This window comes from Biomphalaria glabrata, chromosome 6, assembly GCF_947242115.1.
Source record: "Biomphalaria glabrata chromosome 6, xgBioGlab47.1, whole genome shotgun sequence".
In the NCBI taxonomy this organism is placed as follows: domain Eukaryota; kingdom Metazoa; phylum Mollusca; class Gastropoda; family Planorbidae; genus Biomphalaria; species Biomphalaria glabrata.
The window spans coordinates 40,322,320-40,344,333 of record NC_074716.1 but is presented as its reverse complement, the minus strand read 5'-3'; the positions used below and the strand labels follow the sequence as shown (position 1 = coordinate 40,344,333).

The 22,014-nt window shown below is 37.8% G+C and overlaps 1 protein-coding gene across 1 annotated transcript; it reads right to left on the bottom strand.

The window, feature by feature from the left end:
• Positions 1-2,549: 2,549 nt before the first annotated feature.
• Positions 2,550-21,321, bottom strand: LOC106056441 (alcohol dehydrogenase [acceptor]-like). The gene is made up of 11 exons (XM_056031430.1): positions 21,125-21,321; positions 19,209-19,417; positions 16,284-16,476; positions 13,643-13,774; positions 12,465-12,586; positions 8,632-8,799; positions 8,268-8,418; positions 6,518-6,654; positions 4,037-4,214; positions 3,314-3,539; positions 2,550-2,787 (listed from the first exon to the last, which is right to left on the bottom strand). Exons 1-11 carry the CDS (start codon positions 21,258-21,260, stop codon positions 2,637-2,639), a joined length of 1,803 nt encoding a protein of 600 aa, XP_055887405.1. The 5' UTR covers positions 21,261-21,321; the 3' UTR covers positions 2,550-2,636.
• Positions 21,322-22,014: the final 693 nt, after the last annotated feature.

The window sequence follows — 22,014 nt, the reverse complement described above, 5'->3', positions numbered from 1 at the left end:
GGACATACAATAGAGCTTGTCCATCTTCGCCAACGCCTGCAAAAAAAAAAAAAAGACAGAAAAGATGCTCCAATCTCCTCCACAGAAATCAGTCACAAAAAAAGACATTTTTATAAATGATCCAAAACTAGCAAATATTTAAACGTTGGTCTATTTGGAGGTAGACTACTATTCTGCATATGCCAGTGCTACTTTTGGCAAACAAAAAAACAACAAAAAAAAAAAAAAACAAGTATGCCTGCGAAGAGAACTCAGCATATCTACAAAACTGAAAGTCAACAACGCAGTAGTCCTCCCTTCGTTCTTTTATAATTCAGAGTCCCTGACCTTATATTCCCGATGCATTAAAAAGCTTAACCTCCACCTACGCTGTCAAGAGAAAAATTCATCAGGTGAATTGGTTTGATGACACATCAAATATTGAAATCCTACGGATGTCCGTTGTGAACAGCATCCACGCCACAGCAATTTCCAATGGGTAAGACATGTAGTCTATATGCCAGAAAATCGCCTCCCCAAACCTTTTCTTTATGGGAAGCTCTTTGCAGGAAAGCGCTCATAGTGTGGTGAACAGAAGCGTTACAAAGACTCCTTTAAGAACTACCTCCAGGAGTGTGATAATATTCACAACTGGCAAAAGCTCTTGATCGATCTTCTTGGCATACTCATAAGAGACAATATAAAAGACATACTTCAGATGGTAATAATGAGTGTGTAATTATGAAGAATTGTCAAGTGTTTATTTTTGAAAGACAGTATCATCTCTTCCCGAAATACAGGGTATATACTCTTTGCCTCTATTTAAACAATCTGAAGAAAAAAACAAAACACACAGTATAGAATGTATTGTCCTTGAGTATACTTTTAAACTCAGTTTGATGAAAAAAAAAAGCCAGCTAGGAAGGAACAATGAAGTAAAAGTAACCTGTATAATAAAATAACATGATGGGGAAAGTAGTGCTATCCATTGAATGATGGGGAAAGTAGTGCTATCCATTGAATGATGGGGAAAGTAGTGCTATCCATTGAATAATTAGAACAGAAACAGAGAAGATTACTGATGTGTATTTGCTTTTGCATGGCGTGCGCACTGAAGCGTGACCAGGGGCTGATGTAAGTAGATGTTTTTATTTTGGTTGGAGGGTGCGTGAGTCTGAAAGTAGACAATGTTATTGAGTGAATGAGTGAGTGAAAGAATTTCGGATGAATGTGTGCGTGCGTATGTGTTTATACCTGAAGGAATAAATAGAGCAATTTCTGTGAACACGTGTTTTAAATAATAGAATCAGTTCCTAACTGTAGGTGTAAATTGTGTATTGGGCTGGTCCCTGAGGCGTTTTGTGAGTAAATTGTGTGTTGGGCTGGTCCCTGAGACGTTTTGTGAGTAAATGAATAATTACCTTTTGCAGACCATGCAATTAATAGGGCAGATGATGTAAAGGTCATTTGTTTCTTTGAACGACGGCTAATGATGGTGTCTTGTAGCCAGCACATTGACCAACTGCCTTTCGTTTCTCCCATATAATGTAAAAACAAAAGTAGTAAAGTTCCCTTTTAAACCTTGTGGTCTATAGGGTAGATGATGTAAAGGTCATCTATTTCCGAGGCCTACGCTTTACGAGGGTGTCATGTGGCCAGCACAACGACCAATAGCCTTTATTTTTCCCCAACTAACGTCAGGTACCCATTAGAGCTGAGTGGACTCAGAGGCGCCCAAAATTAAAAATCCCAGTCTTTACCAAGATTCGAGTCCGGGACCCCTGGTTCGGAAACCAAGCGCTTTACCGCAAAGCCACCGATCCTCCTCCCATACAATGCTAGGTGCCTATTTAAGTTTCGTGGACTCAAAGGCGTCCAAAAAAAATCTCAACATTAAAACAATCCACCGAAAATCAAACCCGAGACAGCTCGGTTCGGAATCAAAGCCCTTTATCCCCCAGCCACCACGCCCCATATAAATGAGTAAAGCGCATGTTTTATTTCCTGGAATGTGTGTAATAAGTGTACAAGTACACGCGTAAGTGATTGCGTTTAGTTACTGAGTGAGAGTGAATGAATGAAGGTGTGTGAGTGATTTAGTGCCTCATTGTGTGCGCATGCGTTAGAGCGTGAGTGAATGACAAGGCATCTCGTAAGTTGGTGAGTGTTGTTGGGGCTTTATGAGCAAGTAAGTACGAGACTTATTTTGCGAATCTATGAATGCGTGCTTGCGTGGTTGATCATGAGAGAATAATTGATTAATTGATGGTGTAAGTGCGTAAGCTCGTTCATGCGCTTGTTAGTGAGTATATGTAATTTCTTGTCATAAGTTCACGAATGATTGCGTAATGGTGTGGGCGGCCCAAAGATAAAACAAATTTCTTCTTAGTTATACACACTGGAAGACGCCAAAGTCTTAGCGTTCTGGAGCCCATCTTAAGAACCTTACGTCACAGAAGAAATATTGTTGCTTGAAATATTCGATAGTGTGATTCCAGTGCGAGATATACTTCTTGTAATATTGAACATTTAGTTAACTTGCTAGAATTACATAATTCAACAACAGTATGTTATTTTTGTAAAAATGTTTTATTTCTATTTCAATACAACTTTGTAAGTCCATTATCATTTCGTTGTCTAGGTAATTGAGCAAACGTTTACAAATTCGAAGGTTTCAATGGAGTCTTTGATCTGATCAAATCAGCAGCCACTTCCGCAATCATAACTGTTGCTGCATTGGTGTCTCCAGAAACAATCCAAGGCATGATAGAGGCATCCACTACTCGCAGATTGCAGATACCATGTACCCTAGAGATTAAATATAAAATGTATATATATAAATATATTGAAAAAAGCTTATATGAAGTGTGATTGTAACAAGTAGTTTAGAAGAAGTTGGTATCTGTGTGAAGGTTAACTTGATAGCTTTTTAAATGTATGTTATCAAATAAAAGGCTATACGACTTTTAATTCAAGCTGGATGGCTCTAGCCCTAAACGTATTGGGCTCTTCTCAGTCGGTTTCTACAAGATCTAATTTCTGCTCTTAAGCTAGTTAACTCTTACTCTCGTAATTATTTTCCTCGTTTCAATAGTATTATTCGTTTCGCTCATTTGTATTACACTATCCTGTTGTGATTAAACTTCAATAACTTTTTTTGTTTGTTATTAGCAAATGTTACATTTGGTAATGAATTATAGGAGAATGCATGCTCTTTTTTTTTACAGCACAGAAATTAATTGTATAAATCCAAAAATCAATTTAGTTAAATAGGGGTCAAATCAACTTTGGTATCGTCAATTAGGAGAGAAAGAGTTAAGATCAAAGTATATACCTTAGATCAGCATCGACGACAGCGGTTGGGTCACCCCTGGGTCCCATTTTACATGTTCCCACGGGGTGATAGGCAGTTAGGGGCATGCTTTTAATGAGGCATCGCCAGTAATCATAAGATCTGAACTTGTGCCCATTACAAATACTGATTGGAACTTTCTCTGCCAGCTCTGCACCAATGTCTTGAAGTGTTTTAGTGTTAACAAACTTTTCACACTCCTGTATACCTGAGGGGCGACAATAGTATATAGACATAGTATAACAATATACCTGATGTACTAATATGTAAACTCACAAATCAGAACTACACTAGCTCCAGCTGGAATAACCTGCCCAGTGTGCAGCCGAACATTCCAGGCTCACATAGGTCTGACCAGCTACATGAGGAGGCAAAAAAACCCAGTGATAAGCCCTCAGTCCCCTGGATGACAAAGGCGATCATCATCGAACCACGATGCACGAACCATATATATATATATATATATATATATATATATATATATATATATATATATATATATATATATATATATATATATATATATATATATATATATATATATATATATATATATATATATAATATGTACACAAACAATCATAACTTTATACCTGATATACAAAATGTACACAGACACATAACTAAATAAATGATGCACAAATATGTACAGAGGTACAACATATTTCCTTTCATACAAAACTAGTCAAGAACATAACACCGTACCTGTGATCAAAGTATCGATATCTTTCTGTTTCTCTAAATAGTTGGGCTCAATGCGAGGATAATCTATGGGATCATTGGATTGAAGAGTTACCCGCCCTCTACTCTCAGGGTGTAATAAAATAGGTAGACAAATAAATCCATAATCTGCATTTTGTCTTTGCGCCATCTCATTTTTCACCTATGGCATACAATAAAATAGAAATTTTTTTTTAGAATTTATTTCATTTATTGCAACAAAACTAAAAATAAAACATAGCATTGCTTAAACTGACTTTTAAATAAGAAAGAGGAAGAGGATAATAGCAGTAGAATTGAGATGCTAAAGATCGATTTTAGGTACCGCATCACATCACCGAAAAAGCAAATAGAGACAAGTTTAGTACAGCGATTGAAACCCGGCTAACTGCTGTCAAAAAATGCTAACAATAATTCTATGGCCACATTCCAAGGTCCTCAGGGTTCGTAAAGACATTTGTTTGGGAAACAGAAGAGGTAGACAGAGAAAGCAATGGGAAGACATTTGTTCAGGAAACAGAAGAGGTAGACAGAGAAAGCAATGGGAAGACATTTGTTCAGGAAACAGAAGAGGCAGACAGAGAAAGCGATGGGAAGACATTTGTTTGGGAAACAGAAGAGGCAGACAGAGAAAGCGATGGGAAGACATTTGTTTGGGAAACAGAAGAGGCAGACAGAGAAATCAATGGGAAGACATTTGTTTGGGAAACAGAAGAGGCAGACAGAGAAAGCAATGGGAAGACATTTGTTCAGGAAACAGAAGAGGCAGACAGAGAAATCAATGGGAAAACATTTGTTCAGGAAACAGAAGAGGTAGACAGAGAAAGCAATGGGAAGACATTTCTTCAGGAAACAGAAGAGGTAGACAGAGAAAGCAATGGGAAGACATTTGTTTGGGAAACAGAAGAGGCAGACAGAGAAAGCAATGGGAAGACATTTGTTTGGGAAACAGAAGAGGTAGACAGAGAAAGCAATGGGAAGACATTTGTTCAGGAAACAGAAGAGGTAGACAGAGAAATCAATGGGAAGACATTTGTTTGGGAAACAGAAGAGGCAGACAGAAAAAGCAATGGGAAGGTAAATGCCCTATCCCTCCAACTACTCCTAGGTCAATGTTAAGAAGACAAAGATTGAGGGACATTTCTACAAAATGTATTAGAGATACAGACACAGTGTATTAGAGACACAGACACAGTGTATTAGAGACACTGACACAGTGTATTAGAGACACAGACACAGTGTATTAGAGACACAGACACAGTGTATTAGAGACACAGACACAGTGTATTAGAGACACAGACACAGTGTATTAGAGACACAGACACATTGTATTAGAGACACAGACACAGTGTATTAGAGACACAGACACAGTGTATTAGAGACACAGACACGATGTATTAGAGACACAGACACAGTGTATTAGAGACACAGACACAGTGTATTAGAGACACAGACACAGTGTATTAGAGACACAGACACGATGTATTAGAGACACAGACACAGTGTATTAGAGACACAGACACAGTGTATTAGAGACACAGACACAGTGTATTAGAGACACAGACGCAGTGTATTAGAGACACAGACGCAGTGTATTAGAGACACAGACGCAGTGTATTAGAGACACAGACGCAGTGTATTAGAGACACAGACGCAGTGTATTAGAGACACAGACACAGTGTATTAGAGACACAGACACAGTGTATTAGAGACACAGACACGATGTATTAGAGACACAGACACAGTGTATTAGAGACACAGACACAGTGTATTAGAGACACAGACACAGTGTATTAGAGACACAGACGCAGTGTATTAGAGACACAGACGCAGTGTATTAGAGACACAGACGCAGTGTATTAGAGACACAGACGCAGTGTATTAGAGACACAGACGCAGTGTATTAGAGACACAGACACAGTGTATTAGAGACACAGACACAGTGTATTAGAGACACAGACACGATGTATTAGAGACACAGACACAGTGTATTAGAGACACAGACACAGTGTATTAGAGACACAGACACAGTGTATTAGAGACACAGACACGATGTATTAGAGACACAGACACAGTGTATTAGAGACACAGACACAGTGTATTAGAGACACAGACACAGTGTATTAGAGACACAGACGCAGTGTATTAGAGACACAGACGCAGTGTATTAGAGACACAGACACAGTGTATTAGAGACACAGACGCAGTGTATTAGAGACACAGACGCAGTGTATTAGAGACACAGACACAGTGTATTAGAGACACAGACACAGTGTATTAGAGACACAGACACAGTGTATTAGAGTCACAGACACAGTGTATATTAGAGACACAGACACAGTGTATATTAGAGACACAGACACATTGTATATTAGAGACACAGACACAGTGTATATTAGAGACACAGACACAGTGTATATTAGAGACACAGACACAGTAAGTACAGATTAAAGTTTGAAGTCTTACAGTAGTATCATATTCGAATATGGTCTCCAGCAGGCTCATGAATTGAATTTGGAGATCTGGCCAGGACGTCTGTTTATAATCATGTCTTGTAGTTTTAAACGCCACGGTCTCAAGAAATAAAGGGGATGTGAGAGGACCTGGAAACAAATATATGAGACATTAGTTTAGATATGCTTCCTGTTGTCTCCAAAGACAAATTATGTTGGGAGATTTTCATAAATGAGGGAAAGACTAAAAATAGCTTTTTTTTTGGCGTATCCTGTGTACCAAAATTAAGGAAGGGTTGATAAGGTAGGTGTTTTTTTTAATGGTATAGGAACATTTGTGTGCACTTCAGAATCATTTTTTTAAGCTCTTCCATTTTTAGCACAAATTCATTTCAACACGAAGGATTGTGAATATATCAAACAAGGTTCCAAATACAGTTTTTGTTACTATTTATAGGGAATAGTTGTAAAAATGGTGTATTTTTATGAAGAAAAAAAACAACTGCTTGCATAGTTGATTTTTAAAAATTAAATGTTTCGCTTTCAGAAAAGAAAAAAGTAGCATTTACATCAGAACTTTGAAAGGTCTAAAATATCATGTCGTCGTATTTTCAGTATCTTTTCTAGCTTCCGAGATCTAAACGGGACGGACGGACGGACAGTCCACACAAAACTAATAGCGTCTATGCCACTTTCGGGAGCCGCTAAGAAAAACCAACAACTAATTAGTGATAGTAAAGGAAACTTGAAACTTCTGCGCATAGAGAAATTGTTCAAATTAGAGCTCAATTGTGTTTTTTTTTCTAGTTGGCAACAGTAAAGTAAAATGACATTGCTTAATTTATCTTGAAAACCTGCGATAAATGAATAATTTATGGACTACATTATATGTGTTCAGTGACAGTGTCAATGTGCAGAAACGTTTGTGTTTTGTTTTAGTTGACTAGAACCATGAGTGTTATATACGACTGTGTACATCAGATGTGTACAGAACGTTGAAATGAGCAACACATACGTACAGTATTAGAGGTATTTGAACGGTAGACCATTTCCAGTGAACATGGCGTTAATGTACCTCAAATGTCTTGATTTTTTTTAAGCGAAAGAAAGTTTCATAATTTTAGTTTTCCTAAAGATCAAGAAAGCAATAGAAGTATTCCAAATCACAGTGACTGTCACAAATACTAAAAATGAGTAACCCGACACTGGCAGTGGCGTAGCTAGAAATTTGCCATCATTTCGGAGCACCTCTTTGGGGGCCCCTGCATTTTTGCGTAATATTTAATAAAAAAACAACACTCATTTCCCCCCCCCCCTCAAGTGTGGGCCCGGGGGATTTTAAAATTCTCCCTCCCCTACCTCGGCATTCATCTCAATTTCTAGAGATGATCCATAGTCGCTTCTCGACTGAAGGAGACCATAGAGATTGTTTAAAACAATCTGATCTGTACTGGAAAGATTCGATCATTCTAGTTCGTTAAGAGAGAGTTATCTTCACCTAAGCTAGAATCCCGACCATACACTTGACTGGAGTGTCATCAGATTTATCTTCTGAACTATGTACACGTGTTCACCACCCAAAACCACTACAAAACCAATCCAGTTCTAGGTGGCTCAATCCAAATGACTCAAACCATTTAAGCTAGTTATGCTAAATTTTATGTAAAGTTGTAAGACCTTTTTTTGATCAACAGTTTCCAGACAGTCATTTGATCAGCTCGTGCGTGCATACCAAAAGCCAAAACGGAAAAGCTCTACATTACCCATACGGAGAGTATAGTACAGAAGCTCATTCCACTTGTCGGATATCTGCTTCACCGAATGGCTCAGAGGCTGTTCGATTTTGACGCCTATATCTGCCATCACGTGATCCTGTAGGTTCTCGCCTACTGGGAGGTCGGCTATCACAGGTATCTACAAGGATCATTATAAACAATGAATTACACGAGTCTACAATGGTCATTAGAAAAAACCTAATTGAGTCTACAAAGGTTTTTATAAAAAAAAAAACTAGATGTGTTTACAAGGGTCATTATAAAAAAAAATCTAGATGTGTCTACAAGGGTTATTATAAAAAATTCTAAAACTAGTGCTAACTAAACATAATTTAAAAGAACAAAATCTCACATGCAAGCTTTCCAAATGCGCTCTTGGTCCGATCCCTGAGTTCATGAGTATCTTTGGTGACCCAATAGCTCCAGCTGATAGAATGACCTCTTGCTTAGCTAGGATCCGAACTTTTCTGCTATTTCTCATAACTATGACACCTCTGGCAATGTGGTACTGCATAATCAACTGAATTGGAAGTAAAGAGACCAAAATTTGACAAAAGCGAAAGTAAACAAAATCTAAAAAGTAATTTTATCAAAAGGCTGTTTAAAACGTATCTCTTTTCCAAAGCTAGCACTTTCATTTTTCTTAAAAAGGGAAACACTACACTTGTGTATAATAATAATAATAATAATAGCTTTTATATAGCGCTACTTTCATGCTTATAGCATGCTCAGACCGCCATGGTTCAATCTCATTTGTGGACCAGTAGGAGGAGGTATCTGGGAGAAGGTTTTCCATGCTGCCGGTAGGCGCTCAGTAAACACAACTCTGCTCGAGTCGGGTGTCGAACCTCGAGCCACCTTCATAGGCAGCCAAGACAAGCCAAGTTCAAGCGTACTTAGGCTCTCGACCACGCTTCCCACATATACTTTAGAAATAGTGGCCTGTTGCGGGACGTTGGCTGCATAGAATGATACAATACTAACCCAGAGCCCAATTTTAGAAAACAAAAGATTACATACAATTTGTTTATATACATCACATGGGGCGATGTACGGGAATGAGACAGACATGACTTAAAAGCTAGAAATCTAAAACGTCTTAAAAGTACATTTGCATTTTTCAACAATACAACACTGATATAAGACTTTCTTCAATGGACTACGCTGGCGAGGCTGACTACCTTATAAATAACACTTTTCTGCTAGATGTTGCTATGGAGATTACAGAAGGAGCATTACTTAGTATCCGACATCTGCGCTGGATCACGCACCTATCTGCGAGGAGGATGACCTCATACCAAAGATGATAATCTATGGTGAGATTACACGGCAGAACGAGTAAAAAAATGGCGTTCCGGAAGTGCCATAAAGATCAACTCAGGCGCCATTTTGCCCTTATTGGCGAGAAGTAACGCAGCTGGCGGCACATAGAATCAGAAAGAGAGAGCAGGAGAGCTCTCACAAAGTCGCGAGACACACATTTGAGACCCTTGAAGAGAGACTAAAAGAAAAAAAAAAATAGCCCGCCCGGCGGACGACGGCTTTCTCTGCATTAGATGCGGCAAAAGATGCAGGTCAGAACAGGATTTGCGTTATCACGTGAAATAATGTACTTAAGCATAATCTCTGAATCGAAGACAAAGTCCTACTGTAGACTTATTAAGTTGTTTAAAAAATTGTTTATTTTGTTGTAAAGAAGTATTTAGAGCATTTATTCAGAATGATAGTGAATACATACGTCTTTAGGGGGTGATTGGATCACAAATAGGCTACATTGAGTGTCAGGGGCAAGTATGGCGAGAATGAATGTTACTTTGATATATTGGTGTGATTGTTATATCCCCTTGTTATGAATGCCAAGTGTTGCACGTGTTGTGAACTGAGTGATTAAGTCTTCGTTGAATGTGCGAGAGAATGTGTTAAGTCAGTGAGGTCTTGTTCCCGGGTCCAGGAAGGTTGGACAGTCGCTTCCTGGACTGGTGTTTATGTATTTATATTTCATAAAGTTGATGGACTAGTGATTGTGAATTAATAATATTTGAGAGTCGATGTCGTTGTGTGAATTATTGCATATTAAAGTTATTCATTGTTATTATCAGGAGTCAAAGTTTATTTAGTAATAAGTAATTCTAATTGAGTTAAAGTGTATCAAGTAATAATTGTTCGTAATAGTAATAATCAAGAAAACCCCTAAGGAGCCAAGACAAGCTAAGAAAAGAACCTTCTGACATTGGGCTACACCACAAAAGAGATCAAACAAATAGAAAGGAGTACATTCATAATAATTTAGGTAGCGCTGTTAACAAGCATTATGTGGATCCCAAATTCAAGGTGCCGTAAGAATAGGTCAGGATTTAAAAGTAGATTTCAAATGGCTAACTCATCCAAATAAGTCTAGTTCAGGTGGTCTTGATGTTCTTGAATGCAGTGAACCATGTTTGAGCTCAATAGGAGGTGAGTTCAAAACCTTTGGGCGGTGCACTGAAAGCAACCCCCCCCCCCCAGCAAACTATAATTTTCGAGGGGAAAGCGAGTCACAACTAGCAGCGTTGAGTCCATGAGCTCAGGGCTTCGTGGCGTATATATGAAGCTATTAAGTCAGTAAAGTAAGCGTACTAGAAACATACCTGCTGAGTGATTTCAACACAAGACAACGCAGTAGGAATAAGGGAGTCGAATGACATTTATAGCATGCTTAAAAAGCAATATTTGAAGACACTAACTCTAATAAGATTATCAATAGGCACTGTGACAAAAAAAATGCAGGCGATCCCTGGGTAAAACTCTGTATAAAGATAACGTCTTGAATTAATCAATTTATGATTATGTTTATTTGAACCAATAAAGAACATTGGTATGTGTATAAATATGCATCATCAATAATTTTGAAAGTATTAAAAAAAAAAAAGTAGTAAAGTACCCCTTTCAGATCTTGTGATCTATAGTGCAGATGATGTTAAGGTCATCTGTTTATTTGACCAACGGTTAACGAGCAGGGTGTTATGAGGCTATCACAACGACCAACCGTCTTTACTTTCACCAACTAAAGTCAGGTATCCATGAGAGTTGGGTGGACTCAGGGGTGCCCTAAAAATCCCGGAATTCAAAATATGTCTTCACTGAGATTCGAACCCAAGACTCCAGGTTCGGAAGCCAAGCGCTTAACCACTCAGCCGCCGCGCCCCCCCCCCCCAATTTTGAAAGTCCAAAAATATATATATATTTTTTTGCAAAGCTTGTATCAGTTCAATTTGTCTGTCTGGTCAAAGTTTGAACACACTTTTCTCACACCCATTCTGGGATAAGTTGAAACTTTGCACTATATTCATTGGTGTAGACAAGACATTAATTAAAAAAAATAACCACTTAGTCAATTGATTATTGGTAATTAATTTGTTTGATACCGGCAAGAGACATCATTATAATTGGTTCGGTTCCTTTGTACAATTGTTCACATTATCTCTCCCACACCCCACATTATCTCTCCCACACCCACATTAACTCTTCCACACCCCACATGTTCTCTTCCACACACCCCACATTATCTCTCCCACACACCCCACATTATCTTTCCCACACAACATATTATCTCTCCCACACCCCCACATTATCTCTCCCACACCCCCCACATAATCTCTCCCACACCCCCCACATGATCTCTCCCACACCCCCATTATCTTTCCCACACCGCACATGATCTCTCCCACACCGCACATGATCTCTCCCACACCGCACATGATCTCTCCCACACCCCACATGATCTCTCCCACACACCATATGATCTCTCCCAAACCCCACACTATCTCTCCCACACCCCCCATGATATCTCCCACACCCCCACATGATCTCTCCCACACCCCACATGATCTCTCCCACACCCATTCTCGGATCAAGTTGAAATTTTAAACATTTATTGTACGTGACAAAACAAGAATCCTTTTTAAAAAATTAGTTAATTAACTATTGGTAATTATTTTGTTGATACCGATTAAGGGAAATAACTTCTACAGCATTGAATATTACAGCTGTAATTGCAGAGTTCTTCCACTTAAGCTTTTCTTTTAAATAGGATTTTGTTTTATTATATTGCTTGTTTACTGCACTTTTCGTTTTGACGATGTGAGGCAATAGACACACTAGTGGCTCTTAATGACGAGGTGCTAAAACGAAATTAAAAAGCCATACCCTTGTCACGTGAGAGTTGACCGAAACGTAGAGGTTTTTTCGTCCAAGAGCAGTGTGGATGTAGGCGTGGCTTGTTGACCAACGTTCGTTGTTTCTGGTGTTGACTTGAGAATGGGAGATTCCTGCGACAAAGAAATTCATTCAACTCAGACGAAGTTTTAAAGTGTTGGTTTGCTAAACATAAACAAAAATGTCTTTTTTTTAGAGCTGATCCTAATAAAGATACATAACTGATTGGTATTGATTTGGAATGCATGTTACTGTGTGTCCGATATAACCGTGAGTACAATTATGACAATTTTTATAAGCTGAATAGATTCTAATGTCATAAGGAGTAATATATATTATCGAAGTAATATAATAGTATAATAATAATAATAATAATAATAATAATTTTATTTATAAAGCGCTGTTAACAAACAAAATGTAGGCTGAAGGCGCTGTAATAACATTACAAACACAGACACGACAGCTAAAATGACAGTTAATCTAAAAAAGTTTTAAACTGATAGGATTAATGTTCTTCTTAAAGGTGGTGTAGCATGTGGTCTGTCTGAGATCAATGGGGAGTGAGTTCCAAACCTTTTGTCCGTGAACTGAAAAAGCCCGCAGACCGTAGCTTTTGAGGGAGAAACGTAGCACACTAAAAGTAATACATATATTATACTATTATATTACTTTGGAGGTTCTAAAATAAACAAAGGTCGTGAAAGAAAGAACTTCCTCCAACTGGAGATGTTAACTCCATTTAAAGGGTTTCTCAAAATGTTTCATTTTATAGCAATCCAAGAAATGGGAGTAGGAGTTGTACCATGGTCTGGTAAATTCTCTTAACATTTCACCCATTAAAAATACTTTTATTAGGCTGCAAACTCCTTATGGGTTCTTGGTGGTCGGACATTGATCTAGAAAACGGCTAATTAACAATATCACCGTTGGTTTGACCTCATTAAATATAATTAATTTTTGGTTTTATAATTTGTGTTATATAAAAAGAGCATCCCCCCCCCCATAATTCTATACCAAAAGAAACGTTTTCTGATTACAAACAAAAATGTTATTATGATTAATCATCACAGGGTAGACTGTACAAATGTGATCAATGAACCATTCTGTCAGAACGTGGGAAATAATTACGGAGATAAAAAGAGTTATATCGATGTTAAATACACAATTACCTTCCATTGACTTTCCATTATAATCTTCATTGAACTTGTAGCCAATAGATTTCCCTGCTTCGATTAGTTTGTGGACCAAAGGTTGGCTGTTGACATGATTGACTGCTAACTCTCCCCCTTGGCCGTGGTACACTGTAAATACAAAGCCTGGATGCTGATCTAGTTATTAAACCCTTGTATTGGACTTGTATTTACAGATGATAATGTTAAAATAGTGTATTGTCGATTTTAAAAATTACGATAATTGCAGATTTTTTTTATTTACATGACTAGGCCAACCCATTTGATGCCTCAGTGGACAATGGCTGCTACTTTTTTCTATGCCAGTGAGGACAATGGCTGCTACTTTTTTCTATGCCAGTGAGGACAATGGCTGCTACTTTTCTCTATGCCAGTGAGGACAATGGCTGCTACTTTTCTCTATGCCAGTGAGGACAATGGCTGCTACTTTTCTCTATGCCAGTGAGGACAATGGCTGCTACTTTTCTCTATGCCATTGAGGACAATGGCTGCTACTTTTCTCTATGCCAGTGAGGACAATGGCTGCTACTTTTTTCTATGCCAGTGAAGACAAAATGGTGCCTGAGTTAATCTTTAAAGTGCTTCAGAGGGCATCTATGTTGCCCAGTAGGCCTTGAGAGGGCCCCCAATTAAGTGTTCGAATTGTTTTTTTTACATTAAGTATTAAATATTACGCCATTATCTAATGCCAAGATTTCGAATGTCAAAATGCAGTGGCCCCTAAAAAGGTCAAAGACCCCCGGGCCCCCAAGCTTTCTTATACTTTGAACTGAAGAGAAAGTACTCTCGTTTCTTACTACTGGTCTAGGTATCTGTTTAGCTTTAGGTTTAGCTGTACATATAAGAACAAAACTAGTTGGTCATCAGACACTTGGTATGTCTCAGAACATCTCTCTCTCATTGGCCTTGTCTAGAACCTACACACTTCCGGTTCTTTGCGCTTTCGTTCCAACTGATATACACAAGTAAACAACATAGATTATACACAAGTAAACAACATAGATTATACACAAGTAAACAACATAGATTATACACAAGTAAACAACATAGATTATACACAAGTAAACAACATAGATTATACACAAGTAAACAACATAGATTATACACAAGTAAACAACATAGATTATACACAAGTAAACAACATAGATTATACACAAGTAAACAACATAGATTATACACAAGTAAACTACATAGATTATACACAAGTAAACATCATAGATTATACACAAGTAAACATCATAGATTATACACAAGTAAACATCATAGATTATACACAAGTAAACAACATAGATTATACACAAGTAAACAACATAGATTATACACAAGTAAACAACATAGATTATACACAAGTAAACATCATAGATTATACACAAGTAAACAACAGATTATACTCAAGTAAACATCATAGATTATACACAAGTAAACAACAGATTATACACAAGTAAACAACATAGATTATACACAAGTAAACAACAGATTATACACAAGTAAACAACAGATTATACACAAGTAAACATCATAGATTATACACAAGTAAACAACAGATTATACATAAGTAAACAACATAGATTATACACAAGTAAACAACATAGATTATACACAAGTAAACAACATAGATTATACACAAGTAAACAACATAGATTATACACAAGTAAACAACAGATTATACACAAGTAAACATCATACATTATACACAAGTAAACAACAGATTATACACAAGTAAACAACATAGATTATACACAAGTAAACAACAGATTATACACAAGTAAACAACATAGATTATACACAAGTAAACAACATACATTATACACAAGTAAACAACAGATTATACACAAGTAAACATCATAGATTATACACACATCTTTAAAGCTCAGCAAAACGATCGCATTCGGTATGAGGTCATCCCCCAGGCAGAATTGCTTGTCCGACCCTGCAAAGCTGTCGAATGGTTAGTAATGCTTCTATACTGCCTCCAGAGAGCAGATGATTGTATATCACTAGATTACGAAGCCTTTGCAATACATGCGTGGATTAAATGGTATATTATAGATATAGAGAACAAGTTCTTGCAATGTAAATATTCCAAGTGTGTTATTGATTAGGTTATGGAGGCTCAAAGGTAAGGCCCTTAACTTCCTAACAGAGGTGTCAATGAATCGAGTTTGACTGAAAACTAGGATTTTGATTTTTAAGATATATAGGACGTCCTGAGGCCAACCAACTTGAACGACTACATGACATTATCTGCAGGAAAATAACGGCGGTTGGGCGTTAGTGCTGGCCACTAGACACCCTCGTTAACCGTTAGCCACGGACAAGATGACCTTTACACTATCTCCCCTATAGATTGTAAGGTCTGAAAGTGATACATTACTTTTTGATTGTTTCGTTACTTAATCACGAAAATTTAAGCATTTGATGAAAATGAAAGGAACTTGAAACTAGATTATCAGTAAAATAGTTATTCAATATTTAGGTGATTTTGAAAGTAAATTTTTGGAGAATAATTCTTTAAGGTAATTTTCATGGTTTTTAAAGAAATTACACATTTTTTAATTTCATTTTCATAGCAATTTTTGAAGTGATAGAATTAAAATAATTATTTGAGCGATATAAAAACCTGAATCTTTGAGATTGGAGATCTGAATGTCTTCCGACTTTTTAAAGTACTGTAGGACATGTCTGTAATCCCATTGGGCATTTCCAAGGTATTTGGCCCACCTGTCGTAGTCGTGCCTGGAACCTCGGACATACTGCATTGTGCCAATGCTTCCAGAACCGCCTAGAACTCTTCCTTGTGTCCAGAGAGACCGCTGCAAAATAAAAGGGTCTTGCCATTAGTTGAACTGGATCATTCATTAGAAGATAAAACAAATTTGGAACCTCATTACACTGGATTAACCGAAAAAAATTATCAAAAGTTCCTAATGTGAGACACGATTCCTTTACAGCAGGGGTGGGCAAACTTTTTGTATCTAGGGCCGCATTAAAACAATTTTGGAAATGGGGGGGGGCGCATATACAACTTGAAAAATACACTAGATTACTGTTTAATGTATTTTAATTCATATTTATACTGTATTATACATTCACTTTTAATTTTTTCACACTCCCAATTGAGAAATTACAACAAGAGTTAGAAATTTCTAAAATAAATTTTACATTTTAAAAAAAAAATTGCTATTGTCTTCGTACGTCACAACATTTCACCACAAATGTTACAATCGTACTTAATGTGAAATATTGAACTGTTTACACTCGTGCGTAATATTCCAGAACTGTGAAACTAGCTAACTAATTGTTATCTTTGTGATTGATGTCAAATTACAGCGGAATTATTGGCGGGAACTTGTATTTCATGACGTAATGTACATGGATCTGATGGTATTGAAAACTGAAAAATTTGCTTTTATAAATGCCACACTTGCCACTCTAAATAAGTCTTGTACTATTAAACATTTCACTATAATAGTTTCACCTTCAGCAAAGGCAAATGACAAAGCCTGTTTGTACTTGCTTGCCTATAGAAACTGGAACGCCTTGTTTGAAAAGATTTAACATGCACTTACATTTCATATGCCGTTTACTCATGCAAAACATGAAATCTAGTCTTCCACTCTTCATTAGAAATATTAGTAACAAATTCACAGTCAATGTCCTTCAAGGAACATAAAAATTTCTTTCTGAGATTTAATGTTCTTCTCAGTTCCTTGCTCATGCTGGGCCAGCGTATACATCGGAATATTTGTTGCTAAATCTTAAAGTATTTTTCGAAACTGCATGTAGCTAAGACCTCTAGCTTTAATAACTTTATTGATAGTGCTACGCATGTCAAGAAAATATTTTATGCAGCTTTGTGCAAAATGTCCTGTTTAGTGTTTATGGTAGGGATATTCTTAAAAACAAAACAAAAAAAAAACACACACTATTTTTCTCAGTTAAACATTAAACTCCATCAGTTGTTACACTTGCCATACCCAACATTCAACATTGAACAAAAAACATACCAGACATTGTGTCTTTGACAGTGTGTATTGAAGTAAAGCCAATAAAAATAATCTTTTGTATAGCTGCACGGCGCAACCCATATACTATAGCATGGTCAGTGCGGTAGGATTTAATCTGGGGAAAGGATATCTGGTAGAAAGGATCTCTGGCAGCAGGGATCTGTGGCAGCAGGGATCTGTGGCAGCAGGGATCTCTGGCAGAAGGGATCTCTGGCAAAAGTGATCTCTGGCAGAAGGGATCTCTGGCAGAAGGGATCTCTGGCAAAAGGGATCTCTGGCAGAAGGGATCTCTGGCAAAAGGGATCTCTGGCAGAAGGGATCTCTGGCAGAAGGGATCTCTGGCAGAAGGGATCTCTGGCAGAAGGAATCTCTGGCAGAAGGAATCTCTGGCAGAAGGGATCTCTGCCAGAAGGAATCTATGGCAGAAGTAATGTCTGGGAGAAGTGATGTTCGGGAGAAGTGATATCTGGCAGAAGTGATATCAGCTAAAGAATATCTGGAAGGTTTCCTTGCGGCCTTTAAGAGCTCAGCAAATATAACTCAGCTTCAATCGGTATTCTAATTCAAGTTTATTTGTTTGTTTTACATGTTTCGGATGCCCTTTCAGAGTTGAAGATATTTTACTTCCTAGAACAAACCTCCCGCAGGACGACGGGGGATGGGAGCGGGTAGGGTTTAAACCCTGGACCATCGATAAATCCGAACGACAGTCTTGCTTGCAAACCGCAATACCCCTTGAAAGGTAATACTTTTCAATTATTTTCAATTATTTATTAGTAGTTTTCAAACTTGATTATTTAAGAGTCTGTTAAAAAAACACATTGCGCAAGGCACGAAAAAAGGCTTCCTATTGGGAATGAGAAATCACGGTACGAGCGCGTCTCTGACAGTTGGATGACACGTGATTTTGAGCTGACTAAAAGGACGTCGATATTTGGACGAATGGGTGGGGGGGGGGGGAGTCAGGATATAAGACGATCTCGTTTGAAATTAGGCTAAATGAAAGGATCAGCAAATGTTTACTATAAAAGCAAAACATAAAAGATACAGATCTAAAAATAGAAGTCCATATTTTTTCCACGTATAAATTGAAAATATTTGTTAAAAATAAATTTTGCTATTATTTAAAAAACAACATTTTGACCAATTGATCCTCCTAGCCCATCTTTTCAAATACATCTCTACCTTGACCAATTGATCCTCTTAGCCCATCTTTTCAAATACGTCTCTACCTTGACCAATTGATCCTCCTAGCCCATCTTTTCAAATACATCTCTACCTTGACCAATTGATCCTCCTAGCCCATCTTTTAAATACATCTCTACCTTGACCCTTTAATCGTTCTAGCCCGCTTTTACAATTCCTTTTGACCACTAAAAACTAATAATGTAATGAATATGTTTAAAATGAGTTAAATGTTTTTAAAAAATTTAGATTCTCCCTGCTCTCCGCAACTCTCGCCCACATTGGTATTTTTAAAATGGAAAATAATTTCTATTAAAACGCAGAAGCAGCTTCCAAACATCTTACACACTCACCTTGTTCTGAAGACCTGACATTGTGGTGCTAGATCTTTCTGTCCAATACTCCCAATCCAAACTTGTCTTCCAGAGCAAGCCAGCTAGGGCTGGAGTGATGATAAATGCTCTATCAAGGTCCTCGGGGCCACTTTCCAACAACAGCACTGTTACATTGGGGTTTTCAGACAAGCGGCCAGCCAGCACGCATCCTGCTGTGCCACCACCGACTAGTATAGGAAAGACCAACACAATTATTTCAATTTCACTTTAAAAAAAAAAAAAAAAAAAAAACACCGATAACTAAGTGATTCTTCCTCTGCTGATAGGGGTGTAACAAAGTGGGTTTAATTTTTAGTATTCTGAGATTGTTACTATGTTTGCCCTCCAAGTGGGCCTATCCTGATTTGTTTTCACCCAGTTGTTAATGTCGCAAAGACATTCTTTCAGCGATAGAAAGACATCAAAGAATGGACAAGCCTGTCAGTAAATACAATTCTATTCAAAACAAAGGGCAGAGAGGAATGAAAAAAGGCGGTTGACAGATCTTGTGTTGTGCAACAGACTGGAATAGATGAAAGTGTTTCTGTCGATCTTGCAAAGCTTCGTGTGAAAGGCCTGCTTCTCTCCTGACCTCTATCTCGTGTGAAAGGCCTGCTGCTCTCCTGACCTCTATCTCGTGTGAAAGGCCTGCTGCCCTCCTGACCTCTATCTCGTGTGAAAGGCCTGCTGCTCTCCTGACCTCTATCTCGTGTGAAAGGCCTGCTGCTCTCCTGACCTCTATCTCGTGTGAAAGGCCTGCTGCTCTCCTGACCTCTATCTCGTGTGAAAGGCCTGCTGCTCTCCTGACCTCTATCTCGTGTGAAAGGCCTGCTGCTCTCCTGACCTCTATCTCGTGTGAAAGGCCTGCTGCTCTCCTGACCTCTATCTCGTGTGAAAGGCCTGCTGCTCTCCTGACCTCTATCTCGTGGAAAGCCCTGAGGCATTTGATTTCAACAAGTCAATAAAGGAATCTACTGCTGAGAACAAAGCGGATGTCCTGGCACTGTGGTCTTGGCGGGCTTTCTTCACCAGTAAGTCGTTTAGAAAATTTTTAAAATCATTTTTTAACTCTTTCTCCCCATAATTATATTCTACGTTCCGATAGAATAATTCACTTTGCTCATTTGTATTTCACTATCCTGTTAGGGTTAAACGTTAATAACTTATTTGTTTTTTTTTTAATCAGAAAATGTTATGTTTGGTATCGAATTATTGAAGAATTCATTCTCTTTCTACAAAATACAAATTAAAATTTTAAAAAGCCACAAATCAATTCAGTTTAATGGGGTCAAATCAACGATAAAATCGTCAATTAGAAGAGAAAGAGTTAATCCTATTACAATCTTTATCAAAACTGTTCCCAAGAATGTCTGGCCCCAAACAAAGTACTCGGACATGTTTTTCGGTAAAAGCGTGACCAACAATTCTTTAATCATTATTTTTCAACCTACAATTATTTCTGAGTACCATTAAGGCCGGTCATAGGCATATGGAAACTAGGCAGCCGCCAAGTGCTTCCGATTGTTAGAGGCCTCGCACAGGACTAAATTTTTGTTTAGAGAAAAACTAGCTAATCTTGAGTCCAATGTTAATTCTGGAGTACACTCCCCTGACTAGGTTTTAAATAAATTGCTTAATTTTTTTTTTCGATGTTTATTTTTTTATAGTTCTATTATAATTGGTGCCAACAAATTTACTGCCCCTAGGGCCTTCAATTATTTTAGGCCGGCCCTGGTACCAGCACTGACTGATGTAATATTTTCTATTGAGTGTTGACAGAATTAAAATGAGAAGGTTATATTTAACCTTAGTGTACTTGTGTATATTAAGATAGTCAAATTAATATCACAATTGGTCAGGTTAGTTTGATTTAAAGAAATCCTCTCAGTACATACCAATAATATAATCATAGATGTCTCTCAGTCTTTGTATCTGTATAGATCGCCTCATCGATCTCAACACATCATCAAAAAAATATTTCACCAAAATCGAGGCAATGACAACAGAAGCAAACCTTATCGGTGTAAGCATCTTTGTTTTCCCTGCTCTGTTGTACCCAGTAGCTGGTCGTGTGTCATGGACCACTGTCTACACATCGCGTACTGAAAGACACGAATTCGTAAGCAAGAGTTCACGTGGAGTTCACTTTTCAAAGTCCAGAGATGGATGGACAGAGCCAGTGTTATAAGATATATGAATATTTCGCCTACGTTTCTCTTACCTGGCTTACAGGCCAATACAGCAGGTGTAATAAGAAGGTTATGATGTGACCAGGGCCGCATTGAAACTTGATAGGGCTCTAAGCTATTTGGGAAATGGGACCCCTTGTAAAAAGCTATATATTTTTTTTGCCTTTCTTCAAAATGGTTTAACATATCCCAGGAACTATTGGGGCCCCAAAGGAAGTGGGGAAGGGGGGTTGGCTCGAAACTATAGCTTATGTTGCCTGTAGGTATATCCAGCAAAGAGGAGCAATCCAGCAAAGAGGAGCAACCCAGCTCATAATTTTAGCACCTAAATATTTCTTCTGCAGGTTCATCTATTAGCAATTGCGCATTCTTCATGAATTCTATGTGTCTATGCATGTCTGCCTGTGTCGCGATGTGTCTGTGTGTGTGTATGTATAGCTCATTGTGTTTTGTGTCAAAATGTATTTGTGTGTGTGTGTGAATGTATTTAGCCTTTTAATAATGTGTGTGTGTTTGTTAGTATTTATAATCGTGTATGTGTAGTCACCATCTGCCTTTGTGTATATAAATATTATATTCATAACAAACGAATATTT

Excerpts from the sequence above, each read along its gene's own strand:
- LOC106056441 (XM_056031430.1), bottom strand. The coding sequence starts at position 21,260 with ATGCTTACACCGATAAGGTTTGCTTCTGTTGTCATTGCCTCGATTTTG. Across the intron at positions 13,775-16,283 it reads CTCCAATCTCAAAGATTCAG|TGTACCACGGCCAAGGGGGA; the intron begins GTTTTTATATCG and ends TTGTATTTACAG. Across the intron at positions 6,655-8,267 it reads GTACTATACTCTCCGTATGG|GTCCTCTCACATCCCCTTTA; the intron begins GTAATGTAGAGC and ends ATTTGTTTCCAG.